This window comes from Drosophila virilis, chromosome 6 (assembly GCF_030788295.1).
Source record: "Drosophila virilis strain 15010-1051.87 chromosome 6, Dvir_AGI_RSII-ME, whole genome shotgun sequence".
Classification (NCBI taxonomy): Eukaryota; Metazoa; Arthropoda; class Insecta; order Diptera; family Drosophilidae; genus Drosophila; species Drosophila virilis.
In genome coordinates, this window is record NC_091548.1 from 1,140,067 (window position 1) to 1,153,275 (window position 13,209).

Sequence of the window (13,209 nt, forward strand, 5' to 3'; positions counted from 1 at the left end):
TCTCCAAGCTGACCACAGCTCAAAGTTATCGGAAATTCATCGTCAAGCAGTATCCTTCATTTATGATTTAATTGCTCATATTTAATAAAATACAAAGTATAGTTAAGTTCAGCCGTCGGAAATGATATCCTAAGAAAAAAAAAATGATAAATATTACCAGTAAAAATCAATTGACAACCGATAGGCTGTGGCGGCAAAACGATATCTTGTAAGTTGTGTTACCCAGCACTTGAAAATCACCAACACATGCATACTGACAAAATAAATATACAATTAAACGTCAATTAAATCAATGATGACCGAAAAATATACATCGGAGCTATTAGGTATTGTTATAGCTCAAATAGCTCAAACAATTGGATATAGCAGGACTCAGAGTGCCCCTCTGGAATTGCTAGAGGACATTTTACAAAGATTTATCCAAGAACTCGCCCGCGATTTACATAGCCAAGCCGAGCACGGTAATAAGCGAAATACATACATATGCTGATAAATATTCATTTTCATCTTTATATCATTATATCTATTTGATATTTAACTAAATAATTTATTGGTCATAGCTAACCGCGTCGAGCCCAATCTAAAGGATGCATTTCTCAGCTTAAGGAACCTTAACATAAACGTTCACGAATTGCTTGACTATATTGGAAATGTTGAGCCAATCCCATTTGTACGGGAAGTGCCAGCATACCCCGTCAAAAGAAGCTCCAATATGAATTTCCTAAAGCCGGGCAGTGCGGAGACTCTGACGCGACCAGTCCACATATTCGAGTACCTGCCTCCGATGTTGCCCACAGAACCAACTGCAGGCACCTCCACAAGATGGCCTGACAAAGCGTCTGACCAGCAACATCTTCAACTATGCAAACTGGAGTCAAGCCGAGAGGTTGTACTCACATTTAGCCATAAAACTGCGGTCAAGTTATTGCAAGATGTTAAACCAGACTTTGTCGCTGCTGGCATACAAAAATGGAGCAGCCAAAACGATCCAGCAGTGATCGCATCAACATCTAGGGACAACTTGGATCACGATGGTCACGCGTTACGAGAAATAAGCAGCGTAGTTATGACAACCGGAGGGTTTATTTCGCCAGCAATAGAGGGAAAATTGCCGGAAGCCTACGTGCCTGATATTATTGGTAAGCAACTTTCGCAACTGGGAGTGCTCCAGTCTGGCGTGAAAGACTGCGAATTACGGGCTATTCAGAATTGATAATATTTGAATCTTTTTAATCGAATTATTAGATAAATTCAAAGGACTGGATGCGCCATCAATTTCGCCTCCAGCACCTAAAACACCGGAAAACCAAAAATATTCCTCCAACGATATCGTTGACGTGCCAGTTATAAAAAGAATGGCCTCTCTCGAGGCAACGCCACATTCTGTAGAGAATGCGCCCATTTTTATTGATCGAATGACACCAAATAGCTTGCAGGAAGTCAACACTGTTTTGAAAGCTGATGCTACATCGGTTCCTGCAACATCAAACATCAAAGCGAAAAAGAACAAAAAGAAAAATTTGGTGGGCGGTCGGCCAAATGATCAAACAGCAGATCTAAGTTCAATAAAGGCACAGGAGAAGGCTCAACGAAAAGCTTTAAAAATCTATCACAAGTTGTCCAAGAATCAGGCTGACGGCGGCGGCAACATAATAGAACTAAAAAAATCGATGAAAAATTTAAATCGTGGCATGTTGTCGGCCTTGCCGGACGGCTCAACCGAGAGGCTGCAGCTAGAAAAATTAATAAGAAAGCAAACAAAGCAACGTCAAAAGCACCTAAAGAGCCAAAAGCAACAGCAGCAATTTCCACCGATGTCCAAGTTAGCCAAAGGTGCAATCAATCCCATAGCGTTGGCTGCCGAATCCAATGCAGATCTTGAGCCAACTTTGGTACCCTTCGCACACCCATTGGCAGCCGGTACGGCAATAGCCGAAAATGTTGTTGGTTTGGTCGAAAATAAAGAAATATTTCAAACCAATTTGTCACTAACCCCTGCGAGCAGCATTGTGGATGCTTCGCTGTCCGAGGAAATTAAACTGGCAAGCGAACCGGACCGAAATAAATTGAATATTTTTAAAAAAATATCCAAACAAAAGGCGCCCAAACCAGTATCGCCAAACCAACTAAATATTGGCACAAATCTCTTCGGGAGTCCCAGTAGCAACGTATCGCCATTGATAACGCTACCATCCGGAACAACCATAACGCCAGCTCCACCGGCTGGCGCCACCGAAAATGTAAATATGCCTCTGCACAGTCTGGGCATGTCAGTGGGTAATAGTATGGCCACATACGATTATATGCAGCCTTTTGGACACTTATCAACTGTGTCTCCAACGACTGCCAATCTTGTGGGCATCGATATGAATAAGCCGAAAAAACGCGGTCGTAAGCCAGGTGGCAAAAATCAAGCCAGATCACTCGTACCACCAACTGGCCTCGCACCAATACCTATGCAATCGCCAAAGAAAACGAAGGACACAAAATTAAATGCATATATCACAGCGGACCCAGTGTCTATAATTGACAATTCAGCAACTTTAGCCTTACCAATGGAACCGCTAAATTTGAGCAACGTCGATCAATTGAAGGGCGGAAATTTTTCAGGATTTCTCGATGTCAGCGCTGGAAATGCAGCCGTTGAGCCTAATACTGGCGCACTCAGTGAGACGAGCCTGAAATTTCAGAAGGTCAAAGAGAAAAAGGATAGAAAAAAGAGTAAAGCAAAATATATTAATTTGGACACCAATATTGTGGACAGCAAAAAGCTCGGTTTAATGGATACAGAGAAGCAGATATCGAAAAATGCCACATTTCCAGCGAAGCTGGAAATCGGTGACAGTAACAACATACAAATTCCATTAGATAAGTTGCCTGGAGGTACTAAAAACAGAGTTCTCGACGTATCCCCGCCGTTAATGGGTTATAGTAATAGGCTTGTGGCCAACGCGGGACCATCAAGTTTCCCCCCAAATTCAGCAGCATTGCATCCAAATAGCCAAGCAAGTATGATGCCAATCCTGCCGCTGCTGCATTTTCCGCCACGTCCTGGCCTTATACCATCTGGACCTGGTCTCTTTGCACCAAACTTAACCGGTTTCAATAAAACGGTTGCTTGTAATACAGGCTCCAACATGATGATGCCAAACCCATTTATGCCATTTCCTAGTCGGTCCAAACCATCGCTCATTGAAACGACGACGGCGACTGGTAAGAATCAAATCTCTTTGCAATATTTTCGAGTGTCATAAGATACATTTTTTTTTTTTGTAGATAATAAAGCGGCACTTTTGGGTCTTTTGCCGCTTTCGGATATCCACTTGGAGCGCAGCTATTGCAATGTAGCTCCTTTGGTGCCAGATTCGATGAAATTGTCAAATCAGCAGCAATTTGCACCCAATAAACTACGATCACCACATGGTTTTGCGTCCGATGCGAAGCAAAGCCATGAATACAGTGAAAAGGACATAAGTCACACTTCGCCCATTTCGAATGTAATGCCTGTCGCCAAAGGAGTCGGACTATTGGGCATAGCGGATGAAGCACAGACTAACAAAATTGATAGATCTATTAAAGCCATCAAGTCTGCAGCAGCCGCTACGGGTAACGTTGGAGACCCAATCGAAGTATCAGATGACTCGAACGATGACGAATCCAAGGCAATAAAAAAGAATCAACAAATTCCCGACTACCCACAAGCACATGCTCTCAAATCAGGCTTAATTCAGCCATCGAATCTATTAAATTCTGGACCAATGCAGCACCTTGAAAGCTCTCATCTATATGCTATGAACGCATCTGCCTTGCATTCCCCAATACCTGACGGTATACTGTTCAATAAACAAGCTAAGCCGGCAGCCTTGAAAGTTACACAACCCGAGAATAATTTATCGGCCGCCAATCCGACACCATTCAACATAAATTTTATGGGCAATGATAAATTTAGCCTAGCTGGCGGCGCCGATCTGATACCTTTGTCACGCGTCGATAGTGGCATGGCGTACTCATCTTTAACCGTGCCAGCTACAAGTTTGGCGGCCGGTGCAACATCTGGATCAATGCCGATTCATGCGGCTTCTGATGCCCCCGAGCACCACTTTGTTGGCTCTCTGAATTATGACGATGTCACAATAACCCCAACGAATAGTTTGTCGATAAGTGAACAACTGAAAGTACGTAAACTGCACAAGAAACTTAAAAAACCGAAAGAGGGCAAAATGAAAAGGAAGAAAGATAAAAAAGACAAAGTCAGAAATAAAGTAAAATGCGACGAGAGGAATATGCTGAATGTCGATAAACCCAAAAGTCAAGACAAGAAGCAGAAAAGGGATAAAAAAAAGGAAAAACAGGTAATTATTTAAAATTCTTGCTAACCGAAAATTCACGGCCTTGCCTGTGCCAAGTTTTGCGCTTATAATTTTGTTTTCACCCATTTCCCAAATGTGACAAATTTAAATCGGTCCATATTCTATCTTGAGATCCACTTATATTTAAAAATATGTTTTAAGTCCTTCGACTAAAGAAAATTTGGAATCAATGGCTTATTTCATTTTAGTCTTGTGGTAAGAAAAATAAACTTTCGTTCATTAAACAATTGACCCGCATTTTCCATCCAACTGCAGTTGCAAATGTTTCACTATTAGCCCAAAAAATCCTTTAATCGCATTTTCCATCTGAGAAGTTTGGATTCTGCGAAAAAAAATTTGAAAAATTTCTCAAATGATTTTTCATAAATATCCTTGGATGGTAATTAAAGAGAATATTTTGAATTTAAAAATTTGATAAAAATATTTGTCAAAACAATGAATCATCTAGATATATATATTCATCGAGATAGAATATTAAAACATCCAGCAGAAAATAAAATAAGTTTTAAGGTCATGTTTGGATGATTTAAACTGATTTCAACATTCAATTGCAGGTGCCGCCAGACGAATTGCAGATTCCCAAAGAAAATCTGGAAAGCGGTATTCATCATACAAAAACCATGGCTTTAGGCGTCCCACCTGGAGACTCTTTGCCAGCAACTGTGTCCCAAACACCTGTGACACATCATTTGGTGTCACCCAAGTTAGATCTGTCACCTAACCAGGTGCCGAAGCTGACACTTAAGCTTAGTGGCACGCCCACTCAATCGTTATATGAGGGCGATCGTGAGATATCAACAATATCTGATTTGACGCCTCAGACTCCCAATCGGACTAAAAGGGAACATTCTCCAGAATTAGCTCGCTTCTCACCACTTGTCACTAGACCCCCAAAGCCCAAGCAATGTAGGCAATCAAATTTTCATCACATAAATACAAATGATGTTTAATTAATAGTGATCTTGTTTTAGGCGAATCACAAACCTTGAACTTACCTATGGCTACATCTGCTTTGGTTTCTGTGCCCAATACTAGTAAAACACAGACAATGCCAGCCATGATGTCGCTGCCGAATACACAGGCCCCAATCTTAAGTGCAACTTCACCCAGTTGGATGTCGAATCCTTCTTCTACATCCACAATATCAGCTAGTTCTGTTTTGTTGCCACAACAGTTACTGCATCCATCCAAACAGATCCCAAAAATGCCATCGTTGTCTGCCTCTTTGTCCACAACTATTCCCAGTGTGGCGGCATCAAGTAGTTCACCAAAACAACCTGAAGGATCTCAGACATTGCCTCCAAATTTGGAATTAAATCGACCCTCATCGTATGTTGATGCCGACGGCTATCGTATTTGGATTTGCCCCGCATGTGGAAAAGTTGATGACGGCTCTGCAATGATCGGATGCGATGGCTGCGATGCATGGTACCATTGGTAAGTTCTATACCCAAATATATATGTTTTGCGTTTATTGATAATAATCGTTTTATGATTTAGGACTTGTGTGGGTATACTTGTTGCTCCAAATGACAATGAGGATTGGTTTTGTCGAGTTTGCATAACCAAAAAAAAGGTAAATGGATCAGATAAGAAAAAAAAGCGAACCAAAAAGAAATGAGTTTTTACTTCATAAAGTCAATAAATTATCACCAGCTTGTTTGAATTCATGCATTATTTATGAATCCCTTAAAGCATATATTCAAACTTTATTTTTTCATTTTTTTCCCTTTCAAATATGGAAAAATATAAATAAATATTGATATAATAAAAATGTTACTAAAATGTGTATAAATAAAAAACACTGAATGCAAAAGTTTCATTAATGTGCAAATAGGTTTTGATTATGCGAAAAACGGCTCAAATTAATTTTCACAAAAAAAGATCTTAGTAACCATTCCATACCAAAATTTCTCGCGGCGGTCTTCTTTTCCTTTTCCACGTAAAAGACCCGAAACTTTGCCAAATTTTTAATTATTATTTACAAAACACTTGTTTCAATGCATCATTAAAATACAAACACCACAGAAAATAAACATCGGCGGGTTAAACTAAAAGCAAAAATAGTGTTAGATCATAAGTACAAAAAGCATCGCAAAATAGTTGTTTAAGCAAAATATTTAATTTTAATGAATACGTTGAAAAAATTTTAAATTCATATAACTACAGAAAACCAATTTACAAGAGTTATTTCGGAAACATTTTTAAAATAACAATATTGAGATATACTAACAATAGGTTGTGTATAAAAATAATTTTTAAAAACAAATAAACAAACATGTGCGTAATGTTTAAGCTTGATTGGCTTAAAACTATCTAAGTACGATGGACGTGGCGAATTAAATTGAATTTTTGTCGTCGTGAATTACGTCGTCGTTTTGCAGTAACCAAATAGTATAAAGTAGCAATAGCTATATAACGCCGTCCGAGTGCACATATTTTGCATTAATGGACTAGGTGTTTTATGCCAGAGTACATATGTAGTTCATCATAAAATTTTGTGTTAGTTATGTGTGCGTAAACTTAGTTCGCTTGGCCGCTGAAACTACAATTTGGCGAAATTCTTTGGTGATTATTGATGTCGTTATGTGGGCTCAAGGGTTGTGCTGATTCATTCACAGACGATGTGCTTGAGGCTGAGAGTGGCGCTGCCGCCGCGGCTGGTTGAATGGGCGCGGTAGCTTCTGCCTCAGATTTAACACAGATTTTGCCATTACCATTGTCAGTAGATATATTCAGAGTGGGAGCTGAAGCACTGCTGTTGCTGCTAAGCGCCATTCGCTGCATTTGTCGGATTACAGTCGCAGCGTAATATGCTTGCTAAAATAGTGAGAAATATTAACAAAGCTAGTCAGGCGTAAAATTTAAAAGAAACTCACCTTCCATCGACTCTTGGCAAAGTTTTTCTTCAACTGCTCCGAAACAGTGCCATGAATGTTCTTGCTGCTGGCCTCATTTCCAGATATCCTAAAGGAAATATTTAAATTATATAATGTTACTAACTTAATTAGACTTATCGATTTTATTTGACTCACCAAGGATGTGCCAGTGCTTGTTTGCATGTATAGCGTTTTTCGACAGTGACACACATTAAATTTTTGATAAAATGCTTGGCCGACTCGCTTATTTCGTCCCAATATGGCGAATCGAATTCAAATTCACCTATAAATGACAAAAATATGATATGAAATATGAAATATACCAAGTTCGGTGTTCTACCTTTTCTTGAGATAATGTGAAAAGCATGTACAAAAAATGATACACTCGTTCTTCGCATGTTATACGAGAATATAAAATTTAAATTTTGAAGTTTCTTGCTATTGCAGTTTCTGAGATTGAAGCGACGCATTCGGTCGCAAGCGGACTGACGGGTCGGGTCAAAAGGTCAAATGGAATAGATCGATTGAAACAAACAAACCTTTAAGAATTTGTGCAAATAAATTGGCGTCGTTTTCATCGTAAAATGGAGGATATCCACAAAGGAGTATATAGGATATAACGCCTATGCTCCAAACGTCAACAGCCTTGCCATATGGCTTCTGGGCCAGCACCTCTGGCGCAACATACCCTGGAGTTCCGCATGCAGTTGCCATGATACCAGAATCTTCCATTTTCGATAAGCCAAAATCGCTTATCATTATTTTACTGTCATCATCTGGACTATAGTATAGTAGGTTTTCCGGCTGCATTGAATTCAAAATTTGAATTTATTTGTATCAAGAAGTAAGACATGTTATTTACTTTGAGATCCCTATGTACTACTCCCTGCTCATGCATATAGTCTACAGCCTCTAAGATTTGTCTAATTAAGTGAGATGCATCCTTCTCTGTGTAGGATCCCTTCTCAACTATGCGGTCGAACAATTCTCCACCTGTCACTCTATATATATATGGAAACAATACAGTTAATTATACTATATCAGTTAATAATACAAGCTAAGTGCAAAGCATACAATTCCATGACCAGATACACCTTAGCCTTGTCTTCGTATGTTTCAAGAAGTTGCACTATATTCGGATGAGTCAGCCTGTAAATAGAATATGCCGAGAATTAATTCATTAAAAAAAAAAAAAACAGAAATCCATTGGCGCTTAAAAATACGAAATATATATATCTTAAGATTTGACAAGGGTTTACACATTGTACTGCTAATTTCTCATAATTCTCTTGATTGGACCCTACTTGCGTTGTGTATGCAAATAATAAATTTCGCAGCGAATGGAGTTGGCCGAAATATAAATCGCCGACTAATTCAAGATATACACTTAAATCTCATTTGATTCCAAGACGGGAAAGTTTTCGGGGTCACAACTCACCGCGTTCCATTCGGACTGTTGCCATCGAAATGATTTGCACTAAACCTACATAGAAAGAAAGTAGATTAAACGAAGAAAATGTTTAAAAAATGAAATAAAAAAAACAACACAAAGTAAAATAAAGATATTTCTAGTTTTACAATTTATATGCAAACAATAAGATTGTGCGCCTTAAAGTCCACATTCTCGTGCTATGCCCTTGATAAGTTACGCGTTTTCATAACTCATAAGTACATTGTATACTCTGGATCCATAATTTTTGAGGGCTCCGCTACTGAGCATGCAAACATAAGCAGAAATATAATATTTATTATATAATAAACAAAAATTAAAAACAATATCAATAGATAGAAATTACATGACTACGCTAGCTGGATGTAAGTCTCAGTATTAAATTGTTTGGCAATGATAAAGACCTTAACATTTTTTATTCTTGAGCAAAATATTTCTCGGGCTTTGAATATACATTGAAAATATTTTTTGCGCCTTTTAAATCTCAAATTAACTATTACATAGATATTTGCAAGTAAGTTTCATTGAATTTAGAACCTGAAATGTTGGAATCAGCGCCTTTCGCTCTGGATTCGAATATAAACTTTCCGTTCATAGTAGCTTTGACTCGCATTTTTCCACCAAGTGGGGTGAATTTTCCGAAAAATTCTAAAACAATATGATTGAAAATAAATTCGAAGCGAATCGGATGATAAAGGAAAAAGCTTCATGTAGTGGAATTTGCCGGGACCCCTTCTTAACGTGCACCTTTATCTTATAATGTACTTACAAAAAATCCCAACACTCTGAACTGAGTACATTATGCCCAAAAAAAAAAGCATTATACGGACAAACCAGTTGTTTTGCTTAAATATATTTAATATGTTTTGATATAATTAAACTCACCTTCTCAGTACGCGTATTTCATTTTCTAGCGATTCCTCTTTGCCCTTTAGAGCTTTCTTATCAATGATTTTTACCGCAAAATGATCGCCCGGCGTATCTTTACTTTCGGCTAAGCGCACCTCCGAGAATGCGCCCCTATTATTCGGAATAATATTAATAGAAATAAAGTACACATCGCTTATAAATAAGTACTACTCACGTTCCCAAGAGCCCATGGAGATTGTACTTTTCATCAATTGACATCTGTTTGTTCAGCTCCTTCGTATCCTTGGTTTTGGGCTTTTTGCCAGAATCTTTTTTGCCAAACAGTGGCATAGCTTTCAATTTGATTCAATCAAAATACCATCGAAAGTTTTGAACAATTAGTACATTTATAATGCGAAAATTCGTTGGAAGCAGACGTCTCCCGCTAAGTGTGAAACAATCAGAAAGTTAACAATTAACACAACGTAAAATTATTTGTTTAAACCATTTGTGCAAATAATTTCAAAATATCATATTGTGATATATTTATATGGGTACATGGGCCTAGGTTTCTATTTGATATGTACCTAATTTCTGATTGGCATCCATTAAAAATGCCTTGATTTTGGGTCCCTTTCCGGGTCCCTTAAGCCGGAGTAAAGTAGACAAGCTACAAATTTCACCTACTTTGAAAAAATGTTCATTTTATATTTCTAAGAATCAAAATACATAGAACATATAGGATCTATTAGGAAATTTTCAGAGCGATTACGTGTTTAATAAATTAATTTCCTTATAATGTGTTCTTGTCCAAATCGCAAATGGAAAATCAATTAGTTTTGAAGGTTGGAGCCACAAATCCCATAGTCAAATTAAGTCTGTTCCATTTCAATGGGAAAGTCTGTTTCGCTTTACCGGGAATATCGCATACTCGATTCGATCCGTTTTCAATTCGCTTATTTAAATTTTTAAAACTTGCTTGCAGAGAGTATAACACTTTTGTCGATCAAAAAGTAGGTTCTAGTATAGAAAACTTTTTTGTTTTTCAAGATATCTTGACCAAACGGGGCACTTATTAGTTTTACTCTGAAATATATATACAAAATCCTATCAACATTGGACCACTATATCATATAGCTGTCATTGGAACAATCGGTCGAAAATTCATTTGTTGCATGGAAAACTTTTTTGTTTATTCACTAAGCCCACATTTATCATAATGCTGCCATAGGACCGATCGGTCCAAAGGTAGGTTCTTGCATGAAAAACTATGTTTTTCAAGATATCTTAACTATACTCGACATTAACTATTTTCCTTGCGCTTCCTAGATACGGACAAACCATTATGAGCATTATGAAAAGGTTGGGTCTGCAAGGGTATTAAATATTCGTCGTGCCAAAGATAGCCCTTCCTGTGTGGGTTAAACTACGAAAGATCCGGTGGTTTGGAAACTAAAACAGATTTGCACACGTATGCCAGATGTTTGTATACACACTCGTTCGACAAATTATCATGAATATTGGAAAAATGTATATAAAATTTATATAACCGCATAAGCGAGGTAGAACAATCATCTTGGAAATGCCGCAGATTTGATTTTTAGGCAAAATTCGACTGACACTTCGAAAACCAAATACCCTACATAATATCGAGAAGATATATTATAATGCCCGATTTTAATATGATCTCTCTAATATGTAGAAAGATTAGTGAAACTAATAAATGCCGAATTTGGTCAAGATTTGATACATACATATATTGTATATATATGATACCCTCCAAAATGATTGTCCTTAAACATCCATAGCTCCTTCAGATGCAGGGATAATTAGAGCGTCTTATCAAAAATTAAATATTTTTATTTGTTATTCTTAATCTGCTTCACACATTCGCTCACGTAAATGGATTGCGTGTATACATATATAGTAAATGAATAAATATGCAGTTATTTTTTTAAGAGTCAAAGGTGACAAAGGAGCTGATTAGGCTTTAATTTGTTCGCATTGTTCATAGCATGCACACATATACACACCTAATCACAGACTTAGTACATACATATGTATATTAAAAGTTCCGTTATGAGTGAAATGTGAGCAGACTGGTGTTCAAAAATCGTTGTATGTACGTACTGTTTTTGTATGTATCAACTGCAAAATGGAAATTTTTGTATGTTTAATTTAGTTCTTTTGAAATTTACAGTTATTATATTTTTTTAAAATTTGTAGTCTTTGTTTCTAAACATAATACACAAATGTTTATGCGTACATATGCGTGCACATACAGATATTTTAATGTAGTCTAATTTTTGTTTACATTTGTATGTTTTAAGTAAACAGCGTGATTATAAAAGTTTACAAATCTGTGTGCATTACTGTTAAGAGGTACGCGAAGTCTTGCGTAAAGTACGATCGATTTATTTTGCTAAACTTGAACTAATATATGAATGTGAACAGATACATACAAACATATATGTATGTAATATATACATATGTATGTACACTCGTCATGCATGTCGCGCTCAGCACTTCTGAGACCGCAATCTGTTAGGTTTATAAATGTATGTTATATATATACATTATATATATTTATATGTATGTATACAAAATATGTAAATATGTTTTTTTATAAAAATTATTATATATGATTTATTTGTGAACATGCGTAACAACTTACACAAATCACGGATTAGACTGTTGTATTAAACTCACAATTTTAATTTACGTTTCGCACCTTTTGAGTGAAATTTTACTCCGAGTTCGAATTTAGTTTATAAACGAGCAAACAATTTGCAAAAATAATGTAATGTGAATTATATTGATTTTTCAAGTCCGCGTAGATGCTTTTCTGCATATTCGACAAAGCAATGCTTGGTCACACTGTAATTGGAAAGCGGACGAACTTTGGAATTGGTAATTAAACGTTTTTAAATTGAAAGGGCTAGTTTGTACCTATATCTGCATTCAACATACTAAAACTGTTGAAAAATTCAATAATATTTTAAATATATTTTATATTATTTTTGACCACCTATTTTTTCATTTATACTATGCTCGCGTCTATGGCCACGTCCAAAAAACAAGAGACGCGCGTTATAGTTAATGCAACGAATTGACGTGTGTCAAATTAGCGACGGTGATATAGTATCGATTTTTGGAACTTGGGTCCGGAGCCGGAGTAACTCACATATAAATACATTTATTTACGTTTTTGAATAACACACCAATATAGATTTAAATACAGAGTTGTAACAACAAGAAATGATTTCCTGCTTGGATTCTTAAAAGCTACACATTTGACGCTGGCCTGATTTTGTCTAAATAAGTCGATTACCTATGAGTATCCTCATTTAATCCCAATTGCATGGTTCCCGCCCTTTGCTCTAATAAATTGTTCAACACTAAATGTAAGTATTTTAGTTCCGGAAGGAACTCACAATTCCATAGACGTTTTAACAAACTACTTGAGGTTGGCTTTCAATCAAATAATTTTCTCAAAATCTTTCCGATTGTCAGATGGACCTGTTTCAAATTATATCTTAATTAAATTGATGGCTCAAAGCAGAAACAATTGTCGAGTACTGATCGATAAAATGGTGTTTATAGCAACGAGCTATCGTTTGCATGCGGAATTTTGTAATGTTGGAAAACACAAGAAAGCGGT

The 13,209-nt window shown here is 36.9% G+C and overlaps 2 protein-coding genes across 5 annotated transcripts; one reads left to right on the forward strand and one right to left on the reverse strand.

Annotated features, from left to right (window-relative positions):
- Positions 1-237: 237 nt before the first annotated feature.
- On the forward strand, positions 238-6,036 carry Taf3 (TBP-associated factor 3). The gene is made up of 7 exons (XM_002059675.4): positions 238-461; positions 561-1,139; positions 1,246-3,213; positions 3,277-4,352; positions 4,925-5,276; positions 5,342-5,807; positions 5,871-6,036. Exons 1-7 carry the CDS (start codon positions 293-295, stop codon positions 5,989-5,991), a joined length of 4,731 nt encoding a protein of 1,576 aa, XP_002059711.1. The 5' UTR covers positions 238-292; the 3' UTR covers positions 5,992-6,036.
- A 434-nt stretch (positions 6,037-6,470) lies between these two features.
- Positions 6,471-12,496, reverse strand: CaMKI (Calcium/calmodulin-dependent protein kinase I). Of its 4 annotated transcripts, none has more exons than XM_015168623.3 (10): positions 12,280-12,492; positions 9,784-9,993; positions 9,585-9,719; positions 8,688-8,732; positions 8,324-8,398; positions 8,112-8,250; positions 7,789-8,053; positions 7,406-7,532; positions 7,250-7,337; positions 6,471-7,190 (listed from the first exon to the last, which is right to left on the reverse strand). In XM_015168623.3, the coding sequence occupies exons 2-10, from the start codon at positions 9,897-9,899 to the stop codon at positions 6,894-6,896; spliced, it is 1,287 nt and encodes a 428-aa protein (XP_015024109.1). In that variant the 5' UTR covers positions 9,900-9,993; positions 12,280-12,492; the 3' UTR covers positions 6,471-6,893. The 4 variants fall into 4 exon arrangements, with proteins under 4 accessions (XP_015024109.1, XP_015024111.1, XP_002059712.1 ...); XM_015168625.3 differs by having other exon boundaries at positions 12,258-12,492; XM_002059676.4 differs by having other exon boundaries at positions 12,223-12,492.
- Between the last annotated feature and the right edge of the window lie 713 nt (positions 12,497-13,209).

Coding starts and splice junctions, on each gene's coding strand:
- Taf3 (XM_002059675.4), top strand. CDS start 293: ATGATGACCGAAAAATATACATCGGAGCTATTAGGTATTGTTATAGCT. Junction 462..560: donor ACATAGCCAAGCCGAGCACG/GTAATAAGCGAA, acceptor TATTGGTCATAG/CTAACCGCGTCGAGCCCAAT. Junction 4,353..4,924: donor ATAAAAAAAAGGAAAAACAG/GTAATTATTTAA, acceptor ATTCAATTGCAG/GTGCCGCCAGACGAATTGCA.
- CaMKI (XM_015168623.3), bottom strand. CDS start 9,899: ATGCCACTGTTTGGCAAAAAAGATTCTGGCAAAAAGCCCAAAACCAAG. Junction 7,533..7,788: donor ATTTGCACAAATTCTTAAAG/GTTTGTTTGTTT, acceptor TGTCATTTATAG/GTGAATTTGAATTCGATTCG. Junction 7,338..7,405: donor CAAGCACTGGCACATCCTTG/GTGAGTCAAATA, acceptor TATTTCCTTTAG/GATATCTGGAAATGAGGCCA.